Source organism: Trachypithecus francoisi, unplaced genomic scaffold, assembly GCF_009764315.1.
Source record: "Trachypithecus francoisi isolate TF-2019V2 unplaced genomic scaffold, Tfra_2.0 Lachesis_group2, whole genome shotgun sequence".
Classification (NCBI taxonomy): Eukaryota; Metazoa; Chordata; class Mammalia; order Primates; family Cercopithecidae; genus Trachypithecus; species Trachypithecus francoisi.
The window spans coordinates 71648386-71670109 of NW_022681465.1; the positions used below are offsets into that span (position 1 = coordinate 71648386).

General features: G+C 45.2%; 1 protein-coding gene across 3 annotated transcripts in view; it reads left to right on the forward strand.

Annotated features, from left to right (window-relative positions):
* The first annotated feature begins 2450 nt into the window (after positions 1-2450).
* Positions 2451-21724, forward strand: part of WDR70 (WD repeat domain 70) — a 386140-nt gene continuing 366866 nt past the window's right edge. For 2 of the 3 annotated variants that reach the window (XM_033179392.1, XM_033179394.1), the window contains exons 1-4: positions 2451-2617; positions 2714-2779; positions 4788-4871; positions 17427-17544. In XM_033179392.1, coding sequence (XP_033035283.1) covers positions 2593-2617; positions 2714-2779; positions 4788-4871; positions 17427-17544 — 293 coding nt within the window. In that variant the 5' untranslated portion in view covers positions 2451-2592. The remainder of the gene's footprint in view (positions 2618-2713; positions 2780-4787; positions 4872-17426; positions 17545-21724) is intronic. The other variant, XM_033179393.1, reaches the window with a different exon arrangement.

The window sequence follows — 21724 nt, forward strand, 5'->3', positions numbered from 1 at the left end:
GGGAGAGGTTGCAGTGAGCTAAGATTGTGCCATTGCAATCCAGCCTGGGCAACAAGAGCGACACTCTGTCTCAAAAAAAAAAAAAAAAAAAAAAGAATTCGCTACAGGCATCCGCAGATTTACCCGTTGTTAACCCACTTCCCATTTTCCCTGAGAATACTCGGCTGATGGTGCTTGCTGCTGCAGCCATTACCCCAATATAACTCACAGATTATGGTCCCAACCTAACAACCAAAGTTTGTGTCTACTATTTTATTATTTTTACATCATTCTATTATATTGACTTTGGAAACAAAATACATTATTTTATTTATAGCATTCTGTTTTTAATAGTGGAATTTCCATTTACAAAATATAGTAATTCTCGATCGCTGAAAATGTCAAATCGTAGAAAACATAGCATTCCTATGTGTGATGTTATAAGTTCCGTGGTGAACTTACGGCACTGAAATGGTGTGACAACAAGGTGGGCACAATATTGTCAATATTCCACAATGATACTGTGATTGAAGTAGACAACAGATGGAAAGAAAACTAAGAAGCCATGTGTCATTGTGGATTATAGTGACAATATGGAGCAGCGGACTTGGCTGATCAGATGCTCACTTCATATCCAGCTTAGCGCCAAAGGTACAAGGTTTGGTATAAGATACTCTTTCATAGGCTGAGTGCAGTGGCCCACGTCTGTAATCCCAGCACTTTTGGGAGCCTGAGGCGGGTAGATGACTTGAGGTCAGGAGTTTGAGACAAGCCTGGCCAACATGGTGAAACTCTTTCTCCACTAAAAATGCAAAAATTAGCCGGGTGTGGTGGCAGGGCCTGTAACCCCAGCTGCTCGCGAGGCTGAGGCAGGAGAATTGCTTGAACCCAGGAGGCGGAGGTTGGAGTGAGCTGAGATCGCGCCACCGCACTCCAGTCTGGGCGATGGAGTGAGACTCCGTCCCAAAAAAGAAAAATTAGTCGGGTGTGGTGGCAGGCATCTGTAACCCCAGCTACTCAGGAGGCTGAGGCACAAGAATCGCTTGAACCCAGGAGGTGGAGGTTCATTGAGCCAAGATTGTGCCACTGGATTCCGGCCTGGGTGACAGAGTGAGATTCTGTCTCAAAAAGAGAGAAATAGATTCTTCTCCACCTTCTGAACATTGAAGTGTTGAACTCCCACATTCTATTTAAGAAGGACAATCCTGAGCACATGATTAGCCTTGTAAACTTCAGACTGACAGGCCAAGCGCAGTGGCTCACGCCTTTAATCCCAGAACTTTGGGAGGCCGAGGCAGGCAGATCACAAGGTCAGAAGATTGAGACCATCCTGGCTAACATGGTGAAACGCTGTCTCTACTAAAAATACAAAAAATTAGCTGGGCAGGGTGGCAGGTGCCTGTAGTCTCAAATACTCAATGGCCGGGGGTGGTGGCGCATACCTGTAGTCCCAGCTGCTCGGGAGGCTGAGGCAAGAGAATTGCTTGAGCCCAGGAGGTGGAGGAGGTTGCAGTGAGCTGAGATCACGCCACTGCACTCCAGCCAAGGTGACAGAGGGAGACTTGGCCAAAAAAAAAGTTGGGGCGCAGTGGCTCAGGCCTGTAATCCTAGCACTTTGGGAGGAAGAGGTGGGCGGATCACCTGAGGTCAGGAGTTCAAGACCAGCCTGGCCAACATAGCAAAACCTCGTCTCTACTAAATACACAAAAATTAGCGGGGTGTAGTGGCAGGCACCTGTAATCTCAGCTACTCAGGAGACTGAGGCAGGAGAAGAGCTTGAACCCGGGTGGCAGAGGTTGCAGTGAGCCGAGATTGGCCATTGCACTCCAGCCTGGGCAACAGAGTGAGACTCCACCTCAAACAAACAAAACAAAAGCAAAGGGTGTCTCCTGTAATCCCAGCACTTTGGGAGGCCAAAGTAGGCGGATCACTTGAAGTCAGGAGTTCAAAACCAGCCTGGCCAAAATGGTGAAACCTCCTCTCTACTAAAGATGCAAAGAAATTAGCTGCGTGTGGTGGTGGACGCCTGTAATCCCACCTACTTGGGAAGCAGAGACAGGAGAATCCCTGGAACCCGGGAGGCAGAGGTTGCAGTGCGCCGAGATCACGCCATTGTACTCCAGCCTCGGCGACAGAGACTCCGTCTGAAAACAAAAACAAAAAAACAAACCAAAACAAAAAAACCAAAAATTAGCCGGCGGGCACCTGTAATCCCAGCTACTCAGGAGGCTGAGGCAGGAGAATCGCTTGATCCCGGGAGGCAGAGGTTGCAGTGAGCTGAAATCGTGCCACTGCACTCCAGCTTGGGCGACAGAGACTCTGGCTCAAAAAAAAAAAAGGAAAAAAAAAAGAAAAAAGGAAAGGATGTTATGTTGTGGAAACTCCTCATACTACTTCTCCTCTCCAGTGGTCTGAGTTGCGCGGCGCTTTCCCGCCTGTCCGGTAGGGCGGCGCCGCGCAGAAAGCCGCGGTCCCTTTGCGGAAGGTGCCGCTCTTGGCTTCGGCGGCGCCGCTGTCGCTTGGAGGCGGTACTTCCTCCGGGATTTGCCGCGGGTTAGTGGCAAGTTCCTCTACAGTTGTGACTGTGGCCCATTTTGCGGTGTGCGGCCAGCGATGGAGCGCTCTGGGCCCAGCGAAGGTGGGTTTCATGAGGCGAGTCCGGGCGTGGTGGGCCGTGTCGGGGGCGCAGGGGCGCAGCACTAACTAGGCCTCCTCTCTTTTCCTCTTGCTCCAGCGACAGGCTCAGATGCGTCGGGACCGGACCCGCAGCTTGCGGTCACCATGGGCTTTACGGGGTTCGGTGAGTGACTGTTCCAGGCAGAGCTCCTTTTCCTTTTGCAGAGGTTTGAAGAACCACAGAGTGGGAGGGGAGATCGAGCTGTCAACTCGGAATTCCTGTAGCCCGGGTGCATACCTTGCAGTTTGTCAATGCTCTTCTCCCATTTGTCTTCTATTCTGCGTATCCGTTGGAACCAACTAAGAAGACAGTTATGAGGGCCCTGGAGAGAGAGGAAGAGAAAAGATGTTTCTAATTTTAAGTCACCAATAATGCTAAGATGAACATTTTTTGTAAATAATAGCATTTGTACGAGGATTTTAAAAAATATGTAATTCTGTAGGGTAGATTTCTAAAAGAGAGCCTAGTTTGTACAAAAGTATAAATATTTAAAAAGCTGAAAAATTGGGTATATGCCTTATAAAGCTTCTTGCTGCTTGTTGCTGTAATACCCATCAAAAAGCTTGTTTTCAGGTTATACCAAAGTTAACAGAATTTAAGAATGCCATTTTTACCATATCCCTACCAACACAGAATAGGTATTGTTTAAAAAGAAAATTATTTAAAAAATGAAAACAAAAGTTTACTAGACTGATACATGAAAAATGTTTTCTCTTTATTTTGCATTTTAAAATTGTAAACGCTGTTCATCCAAACATTGGGATTCTAACTTCCCTGAACCTTTCCTCAGGGTGGTCTTGTACTCTTTTGACCAGGCTGTATTAATTCTATGATAATGACTAAATAATAGACTTACACATATTGACCTTGGATTGTGTTCACACCTACTAGTTCTGTAGTTTTTCTATTCTTTTTTTTGTTTTTGGAGACTGAGTCTGGCTCAGTCGCCCAGGGTGGAGTGCAGTGGCGTGATCTCGGCTCACTGCAAGCTCCGCCTCCTGGGTTCAGGCCATTCTCCTGCCTCAGCTGGGACCACAGGCGCCCACCACTAATTTTTTTGTATTTTTGGTAGAGACGGGGTTTCACCGTTTTTGCCAGGATGGTCTTGATCTGACCTCGTGATCCACCCGCCTCGGCCTCCCAAAGTGCTGGGATTACAGGCGTGAGCCACCGTGCCTGGCCTTTTCTATTCTTTTTTTATTTTTTGAGATGGCGTCTTGGTCTGTCACCCAGGCTGCAGTGTACTAGTGCGATCTTGGCTCACTGCAGTCTCCACCTCCCAGGCTGAAGCCATCCTCCCACCTTGGTCTCCTGAGTAACTGGGATCACAGATGTGTGCCACCACACCTGGCTAATTTTTTATACTTTTGGTAGAGACGAGGTTTCACCATGTTGCCCAGGCTGATTGATCTTTCTAGCTCAAGCGATCCGCCCACTTGAGCCTCTCAAAGTGATGACAGGCATGAGCCACCCCACCCGGTATAAATCCTTCATTTTAGTACTTCATTCCTTTACTCGGAAGTGAGGAAAGTGTCCACATGTTTGTGCCACATAGGGGAAAATTAGTTACTGGGGGAGGAGGAGAATGTTTCCATGCTCATACAGTTCCTTGTTATAGGGCTGAGATTTCTGTTTTCCTCTTAGCTCCTTAAAGTACCTGCATTACTTCTCATGTTGCCCCTTTCATCTTCAAGAAACTGCAATGCCTCAAATCCTTCTCAAACATTGGATCTCTTAGACTTCTTCTGCCATAGCTGTTCTGCATCTTTGCCTTTAAGGGCCAACTAGGATAGTCTCCCTATTTAAAAGTCCATAACCTTAATTACATCTGCAAAGGGTAACTTTTGGGACATTCTCCATTCTGCCTCCTGTGTTAGTGTTGTTGTTTCTTAGGGTAGGGATCTAGGTAAATTAGAGGAGGATGGGAAAGTTGACTGGTTAATAGTACTTAGTGAAGGGATTGTCATCAAAAGTTATCTGTGACTCAAGCTCCTTCTGTGATATTTTATGGTTATATTGGAGCTATGTTATAAACTAGACAAACTAAGTGTTTATTGATCAGTATTGATCACCTGAAGTTTGGCCAACTTATTGCAAGGCAATCACAGTCTGCCATTTGTTCATGTTTTAGGTAAAAAAGCTCGCACATTTGACTTGGAAGCAATGTTTGAACAAACTCGAAGAACAGCTGTGGAAAGAAGTCGCAAAACACTGGGTAAGAAGTTCAGATATTTGTCCTTTTATTGGTTTAAGTACTGTGTATACCTCATGCAAGTATATTAAGAAAGAAAAAAGAATGTGACTGGGCGCGGTGGCTCACACACGTAATCCCAACACTTAGGGAGGCCGAGGTGGGCGGATCACCTGAGGTCAGAAGTTTGAGAGCAGCCTGGCCAACATAGTGAAACCCCATCTCTACAAAAATACAGTAATTAGCTGGGCATGGTGCTGGGGCCTGTAATCTGAGCTACTCATGAGGTTGAGGCAGTTGCTTTGCTTGAAGTCGGGAGGTGGAGGTTGCAGTGAGCTGAGATCCCGCCATTGCACTCCAGCCTGGGGTATAAGAGTGAAATTCCATCTCAGAGAGAAAAAAAAAAGTGTTGTTATGCTACTTGTCGTTGTTGGTTTTTTTGTTGTTGTTGAGATGGAGTCTCTCCCTGTTGCCCAGGCTGGAGTGCATTGGCGGGATCTTGGCTCGCTGTAGCCTCCACCTCCTGGGTTCAAGTGATTCTCCTGCCTCTGCTTCCTGAGTAGCTGGGACTACAGTCACATGCCACCACGCCTGGCTAATTTTTTGTATTTTTAGTAGAGACAGGGTTTCACTGTGTTGGCCAGGCTGATTTCGAACTCCTGACTTGTGATCCACCTGCCTCGGCCTCCCAAAGTGCTGGGATTACAGGCGGAGTTACTGCACCCCTGCCTTTTTTTTTTTTTTTTTTTAGAGATGGAGTCTCGCTCTATCACGGGGTGGAGTGCAGGGGTGCGATCTCAGCTCACTGCAACTTCCACCTCCCCGGTTCAAACAATTTTCCTGCCTCAGCCTCCTGAGTAGCTGGGGCTACAGGTGTGTGCCACCACAGCCAGCTAATTTTTGTATTTTTAGTAGAAATGGGGTTTCACCATGTTGGCCAGGATGGTCTCATCTCCTGACCTCGTGATCTGCCTGCCTCCCAAAGTGCTGGGATTACAGGTGTGAGCCACTGCACCCGGCCCAATTTATCATTTTAAAACCAACAATGGGCTGGGTGTAGTGGCTCACACCTGTAATTCCAGCACTTTGGGAGGCTGAGGCAGGCGAATCACCTAAGGTCAGGAGTTCAAGACTAGCCTGGCCAACATGGTGAAACCCCGTCTCGACTGAAAATAGAAAAATTAGCCAGGTGTGGTGGTGGGCACCTGTAATCCCAGCTTCTAGGGAGGCTGAGGCAGGAGAATTGCTTGAACCTAGGAGGTGGAGGTTGTGGTGAGCTGAGATCGCACCATTGCACTCCAGCCTGGGCGGCAAGAGCAAAACTCCATCTCAAAATAAAATAAAATAAGATAAGATAAGATAAGATAAAATAAGATAAAATAAAAAAGTAAGCCACAAGAACAAAACTCCATCTCAAAATAAAATAAGATAAAATAAAATATATAATAAAATATAAAATAAAATAGCTAAAATAAATAAAGTATTATACAGCAGCAATATCCAGTATTTGGCAGTGTGCGGCAGCATGCCTGACAAAAAATATTTTCAGTCTTTGGAAGAAAACTTTTTTTGTGGTGAAAAGAAAGCTATCTACATGTACTATTTTTTGAAAAAACTCCTCATTATTTGTTTTATTTGAGATGGAGTCCTGCTCTGTTGCCCAGGCTGGAGTGCAATGGCACGATCTCGGCTCACTGCGACCTCTGCCTCTTGGGTTCAAGTGATTCTCTTGCCTCAGCCTCCTGAGTAGCTGGGATTACAGGTGACCATCACCGCGCCCAGCTAAGTTTTTTGTATTTTTAGTGCAGCTGGGATTTCGCCTTGTTGGCCAGGCTGGTCTCGAACTTGTGACCTCAAGTGATCCGCCCAGCTCCACTTCCGAAAGTGCCGGGATTACAGGCGTGAACCACTGTGCCAGGCCAAAACCCATTATTATTATTATTGTTATTGTTACTATTATTATTTTGAGACAGAGTCTCTCTCTGTTGCCCTGGCTGGAGTGCAGTGGTGCGATCTTGGCTCACTGCAGGCGATGCCTTCTGGGTTCACGCCATTCTCCTGCCTCAGCCTCTAGAGTAGCTGGAACTACAGGTGCCCACCAACACCCCTGGCTAATTTTGTTTTTGTATTTTTAGTAGAGATGGAGTTTCACTGTGTTAGCCAGGATGGTCTCGATCTCATGACCTTGTGATCCATACGCCTCAGCCTTCCAAAGTGTTGGGATTACAGGTGTGAGCCGCTGTGCCCAGAAAAACCCTTATTATGTGAAATTTCAAACACAGAAGTATAGTCATGAACTACCATGTACCTGTCAATCAGATTTAACTACTGTAACAGTTCATGGCTAATGTTACTTCTGTTTCCCCTTTCAGATGATTTTGAAGCAAATCTTGGACATCATTTTACTCATAAATATTTTTGTGGCTGGGCGCGGTGGCTCAAGTCTGTAATCCCAGCACTTTGGGAGGCCGAGACTGGCGGATCACAAGGTCAGGAGATTGAGACCATCCTGGCTAACACGGTGAAACCCCATCTCTTTTTTTTTTTTTTGAGACGGAGTCTCGCTCTGCCGCCCAGGCTGGAGTGCAGTGGCCGGATCTCAGCTCACTGCAAGCTCCGCCTCCCGGGTTTACGCCATTCTCCTGCCTCAGCCTCCCGAGTAGCTGGGACTACAGGCGCTCGCTACCTCGCCCGGCTAGTTTTTTTGTATTCTTTTAGTAGAGACGAGGTTTCACCGTGTTAGCCAGGATGGTCTCGATCTCCTGACCTCGTGATCCACCCGTCTCGGCCTCCCAAAGTGCTGGGATTACAGGCTTGAGCCACCGCGCCCGGCCAAAACCCCATCTCTACTAAAAAACATACAAAAAATTAGCTGGGCGTGGTGGCGGGCGCCTGTAGTCCCAGCTACTCGGGAGGCTGAGACAGGAGAATGGCGTAAACCCGGGAGGCGGAACTTGCAGTTAGCTGGGATCCGGTCACTGCACTCCAGCCTGGGCGACAGAGCAAGACTCTGTCTCAAAAAAAAAAAAAAAAAAAAAATTTGTATGCAGTTTGAAACGGTAAGAATTGTTTTAAAAAAAGCTTAACCAAGATACCTGTAAGAGATAGAAAAGACCAAGCTGTTTCCTACCCTCTCACACTCCTCTCAGTACTTTACTCCTTTTTTTTTTTGATTTGAGACAGGGTCTCACTGCTGTTGCTCAGGCTGATGTGCAGTGCGTGACCTTGGCTCATTGCAGACTCAACTTCCCGGGCTCAGGTAATCCTCCCACCTTAGCCTCCCAAATAGCTGGAACTGTAGGTTAGTGCTACCACACCCCACTAATTTTTTGTATTTTTAGTTGAGATAGATTTCACCATGTTGGCCGGGCACAGTGGCTCACGCCTGTAATCCCAGCACTTTGGGAGGCCGAGGCGGGTGGATCACAAGGTCAGGAGAGTGAGACCATCCTGGCTAACATGGTAAAACCCCGTCTGTACTAAAAATACAGAAAAAAAAAAAAAATTAGCTGAAGCAGGAGAATGGCATGAACCTGTGAGGTGGAGCTTGTAGTGAGCCGAGATTGCCCCTCTGCACTCCAGCCTGGGTGACAGAGCGAAACTCTGTCTCAAAAAAAGAAAGAAAAAAAGATTTCACCATGTTGTCCAGGCAAGTCTTGAATTCCTGGGCTCGAGTGATCCACCTCTCTTGGCCTCCCAAAGTGCTAGGATTACAGGTGTGAACCAGTACTTTATTTCTGACACCAGATATATAGGAGTTTTCCCCGACACATCAACCAGTTTTCCAACTGGGTATTCGGTAACTCACTTTAATTCTGACACTGTCTGCCTGGAGACTACCACAAGACTGCCTTCACTCAGACACTAATCTCAAGTCACAGGTTGTGACCAGTGCTTCTAATCTACTGTCTATAAATCAGGGTTCCCATGACCCCTCTTTTTGGTTTGATAATTAGCTAGGACGGCTCACAGGGAAACACTTTACTTAGTTTTAACAGTTTATTATAAAGGATGTTATAAAGGATACAGATGAACAGCCAAGATGAAGTAATGCATTGGGCAAGGTATGAAGTGGGAGAGGTGCAGAGCTTCTGTGGCCTCTCTGGGTGCACCAGCTCCCCAGCATCCCTCTGTGTTCAGCTACCCTGAAGCTAATCACATCTAGTGGTTCAAGAGTGTCTAGGCTGGATGCAGTGGCTCACATCTATAATCCCAGCACTTTGGGGGCCAAGGTAGGAGGATGACTTGAGCTCAGGAGTTTGAGACAAACCTGGACTAACGCAGTGAGATCCTGTTCAAGAAAGTTTTAAATTTTTTTTTATTTTTTTTATTTTTTGTAGAGACGGGGTTTCACCCTGTTAGCCAGGATGGTCTTGATCTCCTGCCCTCGTGATCTGCCCGCCTCAGCCTCCCAAAGTGCTGGGATTACAGGCATGAGCCACTGCGCCCGGCCAAATATATTTAATATTATACCGCAATATCATCACATCAAAAAACAATTTTAATATCCTCAAACGATAGACAAAGACATGCTATCTGAGGCATTTACAAATGTTTTAAACAATTTAGTGAATGTTTGTACTATCACAGTGTAGGTACCTTGTATTTACCATTTTAAGCGTATAATACAACATGTTTTGAACAGAATTGTCTTATTTGGCTATGTAAGCTTTTTGTTTTTATTTACTTACTTATTTTTTTAGGTCGCCCAGGCCGGAGGGCAATGGTGCAATCTAGGCTCACTGCAACCTCTGCCTCCTGGTACAAGCAATTCTCCTGCCTCAGCCTCCCCAGTAGCTGGGATTATAGGCAAGTGCCACCACCACCCTGCTAATTTTTGCATTTTTAGTAGAAACAGGGTATCACCATGTCGGCCAGGCTGGTCTCGAACTCCTAAAGTCAAGTGATCTGCCTGCTTCAACCTCCCAAAGTGAAGCTTTTTATTTTTAATCTTTTCATTTTCAATTTTTGTGGGTCCATAGATGTATATATTATGGGTATGTAAGTTTTTTTTTTTTTTTTTTTTTTTTTTTGAGACGGAGTCTTGCTCTGCCACCCAGGCTGGAGTGCAGTGGCCGGCTCTCAGCTCACTGCAAGCTCCGCCTCCCGGGTTCACGCCATTCTCCTGTCTCAGCCTCCCGAGTAGCTGGGACTACAGGCGCCCGCCTCGTCGCCCGGCTAGTTTTTTGTATTTTTTAGTAGAGACGGGGTTTCACCGTATTAGCCAGGATAGTCTTGATCTCCTGACCTCATGATCCGCCCGTCTCGGCCTCCCAAAGTGCTGGGATTACAGGCTTGAGCCACCGCGCCCGGCGGGTATGTAAGTTTTATAGTCCCTAGTACTTTGCTTTGTAAAATAGGTTCTCAGTAATATTTTGAGAAGATTGAATTGAATTTAGACCTGTAATACTGTCTTGTTAAAAAAATGAAATCTTGCTGCTTTGGAGAATATTTTATTTTATTTTATTTTATTTATTTATTTATTTTTTTTGAGATGGAGTCTCGCTCTGCTGCCTGGGCTGGAGTGCAGTGGCCGGATCTCAGCTCACTTCAGCTCACTGCAAGCTCCGCCTCCTGGGTTCACGCCATTCTCCTGCCTCAGCCTCCCGAGTAGCTGGGACTACAGGCGCCCGCCACCACGCCTGGCTAGTTTTTTGTGTTTTTTAGTAGAGACGGGGTTTCACCGTGTTAGCCAGGATAGTCTCGATCTCCTGACCTCGTGATCCGCCCGTCTCGGCCTCCCAAAGTGCTGGGATTACAGTCTTGAGCCACCGTGCCCGGCCTTGGAGAATATTTTAAAATGGCATAATCTGGGCTGGGCATAGTGGCTTCATGCCTGTAATCCCAGCACTTTGGGAGCCTGAGGTGAATGGATCACCTGAGATCAGGAGTTTGAGATCAGCCTGGCCAACGTGATGAAACCCTGCCTCTACTAAAAATGCAAAAATTAGCCGGGTGTGGTGGCGGGCGTCTGTAGTCCCAGCTACTCGGGGGGCTGAGGCAGGAGAATCGCTTGAACCTGGGAGGCGGAGGTTGCAGTGAGCCTAGATCGTGCCATTGCACTCCAGCCTGGGTGACGACGGCAAGACTCCATCTTAAAAAAAACAGGCACAATCTGTTGGAAAGAGCTTGGGATTTGGAATTGGGGGACCTAGGTTTGAGGCCCAGCCCCACAGTCTACTAGATGAGTAACATTGGGTGGGTTTTTCCAATTTCTGATCCTTCATAACCCTGTTGTATGTGTATCATCTACCTTGGAAGTTTCTTGAAGAGATTAAGATGTTGGGTACAGTAGCTTATAAACAACAAAGTACTTTATTAAATTCCTGTAATTTTTCTTAGTAAAGCATGTATACATTTTACCTAAGAGGAACTTGGTGAGTTATTGAATTTTTTTTTTTTTTTTTTTTGAGACGAAGTCTTGCTCTGTCGCCCAGGCTGGGGTGCAGTGGCCGGATCTCAGCTCACTGCAAGCTCCGCCTCCCGGGTTCACGCCATTCTCCCGCCTCAGCCTCCCGAGTAGCTGGGACTACAGGCGCCCGCCACCTCGCCCAGCTAGTTTTTTGTATTTTTAGTAGAGACGGGGTTTCACCGTGTTAGCCAGGATGGTCTCGATCTCCTGACCTCGTGATCCACCCGTCTCGGCCTCCCAAAGTGCTGAGATTACAGGCTTGAGCCACCGCGCCCGGCCGAGTTATTGAATTTTTAAATTTTTGAAAAATTGTCTCAAGACTATGGTCTCCTTTGATTTTTGTGGATAAATTATTGAACTTTCTTGATTTAGTATTACATCCTTGGATGGCAATTTATACCTCCGATCTAAATATATGAATCTAAATTGATGATCTCTTTGAAAGATCTACTTAGCTTTAGCAGTAGAAAATACCATTGGGATAATTTATGGAAGTAGTGTTCATCATTATATGGGAAGTTATTCATAAGAGTTGTTTTTTTTCGTGTTCTTCTAGACTTGGCAATTAGATTACATTTAGACTGTGGAATTAAAAATGATTCCCTGTAAGCTGTCCTAGCAAATGATGAAATTGAAGAGAGGGGTTGCAGGAACCCTAGTTTCCTACCATAAGACAGTTTGACTTACTTTTCTTTAAAAGTTGGAAATTCTCATATGGGCATTATTTATCTCATGCTTGGTATTGGAGTCTTTCCCTGGGTATTGATAGTACGCTTGAGGAAGCTAAGACTTTGACCTTTTTAATAGCAAGTTTTTCTGTATATGGGGTTATGAGCCGTCTTGATTGCTAAATGCACTAGTGGAAAGGATGAATTACTATAAAACCCCAATAAAATACGTGCTGTGAAGGGTCTGGAAATGATAATCGTACAAATTCTTTTTTAAATGTTTTTTGTGTTCTTGAAAGCTATAAGTATGTGCAGGACACAGATTTTTTTTTTCTTTTTCTTGAGACAGAGTCTTGCTCTGTCGCCCAGGCTAGAGTGCAGTGGCGCGATCTTGGCTCACTGCAACTTCCGCCTCCTGGGTTCAAGCAATTCTTCTGCCTCAGCCTCCTGAGTAGCTGGGATTACAGGCGTGCACCACCATGCCTGGCTAATTTTTTGTATTTTTAATGGAGATTGGGTTTCACCATGCTGGATGAACTCCTGACCTCGTAATCTTCCCTCCTCAGCCTCCCAAAGTGTTGAGATTACAGATGTGAGCCATTGTGCCCAGCCAAAATACAGACTTTTTTTTTTTTTTTAGAAGTGTTATACTAGGCTGGGGGCAGTGGCTCACGTCTATAATCCTAGTACACTTTGTGAGGCTGAGGCAGGTGGATTGCTTGAGGCCAGGTGTTCGAGACCAGCCTGGCAAACATGGTGAAACCCTGTCTCTACTAAAAACTCAAAAATTAGGTGATCATGGTGGCTGGCATCTATAATCCCAGCTGCTCGGGAGGCTTAGGCGGAAGAATTGCTTGAACCTAGGAGGTGAAGGTTGCAGTGAGCTGAGACTGTGCCACTGCACTCATGCCGAGTGACAGATTGAGACTCCGTCTCAAAACGGAAACAAAAACAAAAAGAAAAACTAAGGGAAAAAGAGGGAGGACTGGCATGGTGTGGTGGCTTACATCTGTAAATCTTGAGGCAGGAGGATGGCTTGAGCCCAGGATTTCAAGACCAGCCTGGGCAACATAGTGAGACCCCGTCTCTATTAAAAAAAAAAAAAATAGAAAGTAAAAAAGAGGGAAATGGCAGCTGAGTAGGCAGCCTCAATATCTTTTCCTGATTAGTAATATAATTGACTGTAAGACCTGAGGGAGAAGATGAGCCTAGAGTACAAACGCTGCTGCCACCCCCAGAGGTCTGGAGGGATTGGCTGAAAAAACAGGGTGAGCTAGGAGCTAAGCAGGCTTATTCTTTTTTTTTTCTCTTGGAGACAGAGTCTCACTCTGTGGCCCATGCTGGATTATGGTGGTATGATCTCGGCTCACTGCAACCTCTGCCTTCTGGGTTCAAGTGATTCTCCTGCCTCAGCGTCCCGAGTAGCTGGGACTACAGGTGCACACCGATATGCCCGGCTAATTTTTTGTATTTTACTAGAGACAGGATTTCACCATGTTGTCCCGGCTGGTCTTGAACTCCTGAGCTGAGGCAATCCACCCGCCTCGGCCTCCCAAAGTGCTAGGATTATGGGTGTGAACCACCATGCCTGGCTTCAGGCCCATTCTTTTTTTTTTTTTTTTGAGACGGAGTCTTGCTCTGTTGCCCAGGCTGGAGTGCAGTGGCGCAATCGCTGCTCACTGCAACCTCCGCCTCCTGGGTTCGCGCCATTCTCCTGCCTCAGACTCCGAGGTAGCTGGGACTACAGGTGCCCGCCACCACATCTGGCTAATTTTTAAAAATTTTTTGTAGAGATGGGGTTTCCCCTTGTTAGCCAGGATGGTCTCGATCTTGTGACCTCGTGATTCGCCCGCCTCAGCCTCCCAAAGTGTTGAGATTACAGATGTGAGCCATTGTGCCCAGCCAAAATACAGACTTTTTTTTTTTTTTAGAAGTGTTATACTAGGCTGGGGGCAGTGGCTCACGTCTATAATCCTAGTACACTTTGTGAGGCTGAGGCAGGTGGATTGCTTGAGGCCAGGTGTTCGAGACCAGCCTGGCAAACATGGTGAAACCCTGTCTCTACTAAAAACTCAAAAATTAGGTGATCATGGTGGCTGGCATCTATAATCCCAGCTGCTCGGGAGGCTTAGGCGGAAGAATTGCTTGAACCTAGGAGGTGAAGGTTGCAGTGAGCTGAGACTGTGCCACTGCACTCATGCCGAGTGACAGATTGAGACTCCGTCTCAAAACGGAAACAAAAACAAAAAGAAAAACTAAGGGAAAAAGAGGGAGGACTGGCATGGTGTGGTGGCTTACATCTGTAAATCTTGAGGCAGGAGGATGGCTTGAGCCCAGGATTTCAAGACCAGCCTGGGCAACATAGTGAGACCCCGTCTCTATTTAAAAAAAAAAAAAATAGAAAGTAAAAAAGAGGGAAATGGCAGCTGAGTAGGCAGCCTCAATATCTTTTCCTGATTAGTAATATAATTGACTGTAAGACCTGAGGGAGAAGATGAGCCTAGAGTACAAACGCTGCTGCCACCCCCAGAGGTCTGGAGGGATTGGCTGAAAAAACAGGGTGAGCTAGGAGCTAAGCAGGCTTATTCTTTTTTTTTTCTCTTGGAGACAGAGTCTCACTCTGTGGCCCATGCTGGATTATGGTGGTATGATCTCGGCTCACTGCAACCTCTGCCTTCTGGGTTCAAGTGATTCTCCTGCCTCAGCGTCCCGAGTAGCTGGGACTACAGGTGCACACCGATATGCCCGGCTAATTTTTTGTATTTTACTAGAGACAGGATTTCACCATGTTGTCCCGGCTGGTCTTGAACTCCTGAGCTGAGGCAATCCACCCGCCTCGGCCTCCCAAAGTGCTAGGATTATGGGTGTGAACCACCATGCCTGGCTTCAGGCCCATTCTTTTTTTTTTTTTTTTGAGACGGAGTCTTGCTCTGTTGCCCAGGCTGGAGTGCAGTGGCGCAATCGCTGCTCACTGCAACCTCCGCCTCCTGGGTTCGCGCCATTCTCCTGCCTCAGACTCCGAGGTAGCTGGGACTACAGGTGCCCGCCACCACATCTGGCTAATTTTTAAAAATTTTTTGTAGAGATGGGGTTTCCCCTTGTTAGCCAGGATGGTCTCGATCTTGTGACCTCGTGATTCGCCCGCCTCAGCCTCCCAAAGTGCTGGAATTATAGGCGTGAGCCACCGCGCCTGGCAGGCCGATTCTTAATTCTGGATACTATGCTTCTCTTTAATTTTTTTCCAGTCTCTAGTATCAGAATGTAGAATTGTTGACTCTTGACCCACCTCAGCCCAGAAGACACGAAAAAGATAACATGATCTAGAGCTGTAATATTTGCCTTACTTCTTCCTGGAGGGTTTTGTCTTCCATATTTGACATGAAAGACTATGTAGTTCCTTGTTGATGTTTGCTGGGTAACTCTCTTCCTCATCTTCCATGTCCCAGCAACTAAAGACCCTGCAGACTACAACATTCCACTTGATAAGTGTCCTTTGCTGCTGCTTAACTTGAGTTATATTGTATTTCATTATTAAGTGAAGGAAAAAAATGTTAAATATTATCTCAGGTTATTGAGGATGGTGGCAATTGAGTATCAAACTATTCATACATAATCCTTTTTCTTCCTAGTGCCCCCACAATTGTAGAGTGAGATTATCAGAGGGAAAAAAGTTAATATTTTAAATATTTTTTTTGGTCTTTCTAGAGTAAACAACTCTGGAAAATTAATGTAGTAGATTTTTTTTTTTTTTAAATATAGTGAAAGCAAGTTTATTAGGAAAGTAAAGAAATAAAAGAATGGCTACTCTGTAGACAGAGCAGCCTATAGTATAAATTTTTTTCTTTTTTTTTTTTTTTTTTGGAGATGGAGTCTCAGTCACCCAGGCTGGAGGGCAGTGGCACAATCTGGCTCACTGCAAGCTCTGCCTCCCTTGTTCATGCCATTGTCCTGCCTCAGCCTCCCGAGTTGGTGGGACTACAGGCACCCGCCACTACGCCTGGCTAGTGTTTTTGTATTTTTACTAGTGATGGGGTTTCACCGTGTTAGCCAGGATGGTCTTGATCTCCTGACCTCGCCATCCGCCCGTCTCCACCTCCCAAAGTGCTGGGATTACAGGCGTGAGCCACTGCGTCAGGCTAGTATAAATTTTATTATGATTTTGATAGCTAGTCTTTAACCAAAATTCTAGTGTAGAAAATTCAGAAAAGAAGTGCTGCATTTTTTTTTTTTTTTTTTTGAGAAGGTGTTTTGCTTGTGTTGCCCAAGCTGGAGTGTGATAGCGCGATCTCAGCTCACCACAACCTCCGCCTCCCGGGTTCAAGCGATTCTCCTGCCTCAGCCTCCTGAGTAGCTGGGATTAAAGGCATGTGCTACCAGGCTGGGCTAATTTTTTCTTTTTAGTAGGGACGGGGTTTGTCCATGTTAGTCAGGCTGGTCTGGAACTCCTGACCTCAGGTGATCCGCCCGCCTCGGCCTCCCAAAGTGCTGGGATTACAAGTGTGAGCCACTGCGCCCGGCCAAGAAGTGCTAAATTTATGTTTTAAAACATTAGAAAGTTAATCACCTAAAATACCACTTTCGAATACGTTTTAAAAAATATATCACCATTCACATTATGCTAATTTTGCTTAGCATATCTGTTAAAATGTTTTCCCAGATTTCTGTTTTCTATCACTGTTTTTATTGTCTGCAGTTAGTATTATATTGCTATGCAGTAATTTCGTTCAATTCTTTTACCACATTGGCCATTTAGGTTGATAAATTTTTTTTTCTAGTTTTAAAAATTGTGATAAAATACACATAAAATGTACCATCTTAATATTTAAGTACATAGTGTTGTGCAGCCATCACCACCATCTATAACACTGTTTGTCTTGTAAGTCTGAAACTGTATACATATTAAACAATTCTTCATTACCCCTCCTAGCCTCTGTTAACCACCATTCTACTTTTTGTCTCTGACATTGACTACTCTAGATTACCTCATGTAAGTGTTATCATACGATATTTGTCTTTTTGTCTTTCTGTGAGTAGTCTGTCTGTCTTAGCATAGTGTCCTCAAGGTTTATCCGAGTTGTAGCATATTACAGAGTCTCCTTCCTTTTTGGGTGAATAATATTTCATTGTGTGGATATACCACATTTTGCTAATCCATTTGTCTATAGATGGATACTTTGGTTGCTTCTACATTTTAGGTGTTGTGAATGATGTTCCTGTGAACATCGGCATACAAGTATCTTTTTTAGACCCTGCTTTCAGTTTCTTTGGATATTTACTAGAAGTGGAATTGCTGGATCACGTGATAATTCTACGTTTAACTTTTTGAGGAACCACCATATTGTTTTCCACAGTAGCTGTGGTTGATAATTTTTTGCTGTTACTGCTAGCACTCTAAGTTATGTCTTTGTGGCTATGTTAATTTTTAGCCTTTCTAATACTAGCAAATTTTGAATTGTAATGGTTGGAATTTTTTTGTTAATTTTTTAAAAATCTTTTCAGAAGCAAGAGAAAAAGAGGAAGAAATGAGCAGAGAGAAAGAATTAAGACAAAATGAAGATATTGAACCAACATCCTCAAGATCAAATGTGGTCAGAGATTGCTCCAAATCATCTTCCAGGTGCCTGATTTTCATGAAAGACTTCTATTAAACCATCAGTTTCTAGGTGTTCATAGTTTTTTTTTTTTTTTTTAATTTTTCTGAGACGGAGTCTTGCTCTGTTGCCCGCTGCAGTGCAGTGGCGTAATCTTGGCTGACTGTAACCTCCACCTCCTGGGTTCAAATGATTCTCCTGCCTCAGCCTCCCAAATAGCTGGGATTACAGGCATGCACCACCACGCCTGGCTAGTTTTTGTGTTTTTAGTAGAGATGGGGTTTTGCCATGTTGGCCAGGGTGGTCTCGAACTCCCGACCTCAGGTGATCCGCCTGCCTTGGCCTCCCAAAGTGCCGGGGCTATAGGCGTGAGCCTCCTGAGTAGCTGGGACTATAGAGGTGCACTACCACTGCTGGCTAATTCTTGTATTTTTAGTAGAGGCAGGGTTTTACCATGTTGTCCAGGCTGATCTCAAACTCCTGACATGATCTGTCTGCCTCATTCTCCCAAAGTCCGGGGATAATAGGTGTCAGCTACTGGGCCCGGCCTCCAGTTACTACTTTTTTGAGACGGAGTCTCAGTGTTTGACCAGGCTGGAGTGCAGTGGCTTGATCTGGGCTCACTGCAACCTCCACTTCCTGGGTTCAAGTGATTTTCCTGCCTCAGCCTCCCAAGTAGCTGGGATTACAGGTGTAGGTCACCATGCCCTGCTAATTTTTTTGTATTTTAGTAGAGATGGGGTTTCACCATGTTGGTCAGGCTGGTCTCCAGCTCCTGACCTCGTGATCTGCTTGCCTTGGCCTCCCAAAGTGCTGGGATTACAGATGTGAGCCACCATGCCTGGCATCCCAGTTACTTCTTTTTGGCAATGCAGCAGTGGCCTAACACATTGATTTTGTTTATCTTGTCAAAAAATCAACGCTTGTTTCAGTGATGTTTTTTTATTCTTTGTTTTGTTGTTTGGGATGGAGTCTCTCTCTGTTGCCCAGGCTGGAGTGCAGTGGTGCCATCTCGGTTCACTGCAACCTGCACCTCCCGGGTTCAAGCAGTTCTCTGCCTCAGCCTCCTGAGTAGCTGAGATTACAGGCGCCCACCACCACATCCAGCTAATTTTTGTATTTTTAGTAGAGACTGGGTTTCACCATGTTGACCAGGCGGGTCTTGAACTCCTGACCTTGTGATCCACCCACCTCGACCTCTCAAAGTGCTCAGATTACAGGCGTGAGCCACCGCACCCGGTGTTATTCTTTTTTTAGTGTCAGTGTCATTTGTAGTTCTGCTCTGATTTTTTTTATTTCTTCTAATAATTTCTGGTTTGCTTTATTCTTGCTTTTCTAGTTCCTTGAGGTACATCCTTAGGTTGTTTATTTGATGTATGTCTACTCTTTATGTAGTTGTTTATTGTTATAAATGTTCTTCTTAGTACTGTTTTCTTTGTTTTCTGCAGGTTTTGATATGTTTTGTTTCCATTTTCTTTTGTTTCAAGAAATTAAAAAAAATTTTTTTTTTATTGACCCTTTGGTCATTTGGGAGCCTGTTGTTTTATTTTCGTGTATTTGTACAATTTCCAAGGTTCCTCTTGTTATTGATTTTTTTATTTTTCTTTTGAGACAGGGTTTCACTCTGTCACCCAGGCTGGAGTGCAGTGGCACATTCTTAACTCACCGCAACCTTTACCTCCCAGACTCGAGTGATCCTCCCACCTCATCTCCTTAAGTAACTGATACTACAGGTGTGTGCCACCATGCCTGGCTAATTTTTGTATTTTTTGTAGAGACAGTCTTTCACAATGTTGCCCAGGCTAGTCTTGAACTCCTGAGTTCAAGCAATTCGCTCACTCTACCTCGAAAAGTGCTGGGATTATAGACATGAGACACTGCGCCTGGCCTGATTTTGGTTTTATTTTGTTGTGGTTAGAAAAGATACTTGAGGGCTGGGCAAGGTGGCTCATGTCTGTAATCCCAGTACTTTGGGAGGTCGAGCTGGTGGATCACAAGGTCAGGAGTTTGAGACCAGCCTGGCCAACATGATGAAACCCCGTCTCTACTAAAAATACAAAAATTAGCTGGGCATGGTGGCTCATGCCTATAATTCCAGCTACTTGGGAGGCTGAGGCAAGAGAATCACTTGAACCTGGGCTGAGGAGTGAGCTAAGATCACGCCCTGGCACTCTAGAGTGAGACTCTGTCTCAAAAAAAAAAAAAAAAAATCTGTTTTAAAACAGTATAGCTGGAAACTTGTGCGTTAATCATAAGGGGGAAATTTTGGAGTATGAATAGCTTAATATAAATTTATTTAGTCATGTAGCTATTACTTATTGAGTATCTTCTGTGGATTACACAGTATTTTAGGCACTGAGATACAGCAATTAGCAAGTCAGATGAGACCTTTGTTCTCATTGAGCTCTCAGTGTTGTGGGAGTATTTGAAGGGATGGATAACAAATAACTAAATAACCAAATAAAATAACTTGGCCGGGTGCGGTGGCTCAAGCCTGTAATCCCAGCACTTTGGGAGGCCGAGACGGGTGGATCACGAGGTCAGGAGATCGAGACCATCCTGGCTAACACGGTGAAACCCCGTCTCTACTAAAAAATACAAAAAACTAGTTGGGCGAGGTGGCGGCGCCTGTAGTCCCAGCTACTCGGGAGGCTGAGGCAGGAGAATGGCGTAAACCCGGGAGGCGGAGCTTGCAGTGAGCTGAGATCCGGCCACTGCACTCCAGCCTGGGCGACAGCGAGACTCCATCTCAAAAAAAAAAAAAAAAAAAAACTTAGCAGGCATGTAATGAAGATAAAGGTACTTAAGGTAATGGGAAGTGGTAGTGTGCCTGAAGGTTTAAAAGGGGTGTGCCCTTAGGCTTCTTTGAGGAGGAGACATTTGAGGAAACTCCAAAAATGAGAAAGAGGCTATGTAACAATCTATGGGAAGGATAAGTCAGCCAACGGAACTCCCAAGTGCAAAGACCTTGTTATGAACTAAACTTAACCTGTTCAATTAGAAGGCCTTGGAGTAGAGATTTGAGCTAGGCAGTGGCTCAAATCTAGAAACTCAGTCCTTCATGGAGGTTTGCTAGTTCATATATCTCTGTTTAAGGGTAACCTAAATGTGAGAATATTCTTTTCAGTGTTTAACCTAGATGAAAACAAAAAGAAAAATCTCATGTTTTTCCTTCAGTAGATATTGAGTGCTTCTTATAGGTGAAGCATTTTTTAGATGCTAGAAATGTGTTAGATGCTAGAACAAAACGGAAATTTGTGCTTTCCTGGAGCTTACATACCAGAGATACTTCATTAAAAGCCAGTGACACTTTTAATCTTATGAAATATTTGAAAGATTAATTGATACAATTAAGAATGCTGAATTCTCAGCTCTGGAGGCAGGTGGAGGGGTGGTGGATGGTGAGGGCTATACTTACAGGTGTTTGCTAGAGACCTTAATGAGAGTGTATAATAGTCCTCAGGTGTGGCAGATAGGAAACCACTTGGGAATCAGTATGCTATGCTCTAGACTCTCAAGCCTGTCCAACTTGCCTTATACTGTTGTTGATTTCTTTTAGACTTTTAGCATCCTGAAGCCATGGTTTTTAGTTTCTGTCTCTAGTGATAAGTAGAAAAGAGGGATGAGGAAATGGCTTCACTGGCCCAACTGGAAACAGAAATTAAGAACCTATGACTGTATTCTGTCCCTTGGATACCCCTGGTTAGAGTATGGTGTTTTTAGAATGCAAGGACGCTACATTTAATGTTTGGCAAAGTGGCAAACTTGGACTAGCCGTGAGAAATAACTTGTATTTCGGAAATTTTTTGGGGGAGTTATATTAACTTCCTTACATGACTGGCATTATTTGCTACTGTGGCAATCAGGGATTGGATTCAAATATAGTTTTTTTTTTTTTTTTTTTTTTTTGAGACAGAGTCTCGCTCTGTCACCCAGGCTGGAGTGCAGTGGCCAGATCTCAGCTCACTGCAAGCTCCGCCTCCCGGGTTCACGCCATTCTCCTGCCTCAGCCTCCCGAGTAGCTGGGACTACAGGCGCCGCCACCTCGCCCGGCTAGTTTTTTTTGTATTTTTAGTAGAGACGGGGTTTCACCGTGTTAGCCAGGATGGTCTCGATCTCCTGACCTCGTGATCCACCCGTCTCGGCCTCCCAAAGTGCTGGGATTACAGGCTTGAGCCACCGCGTCCGGCCTTCAAATATAGTTAA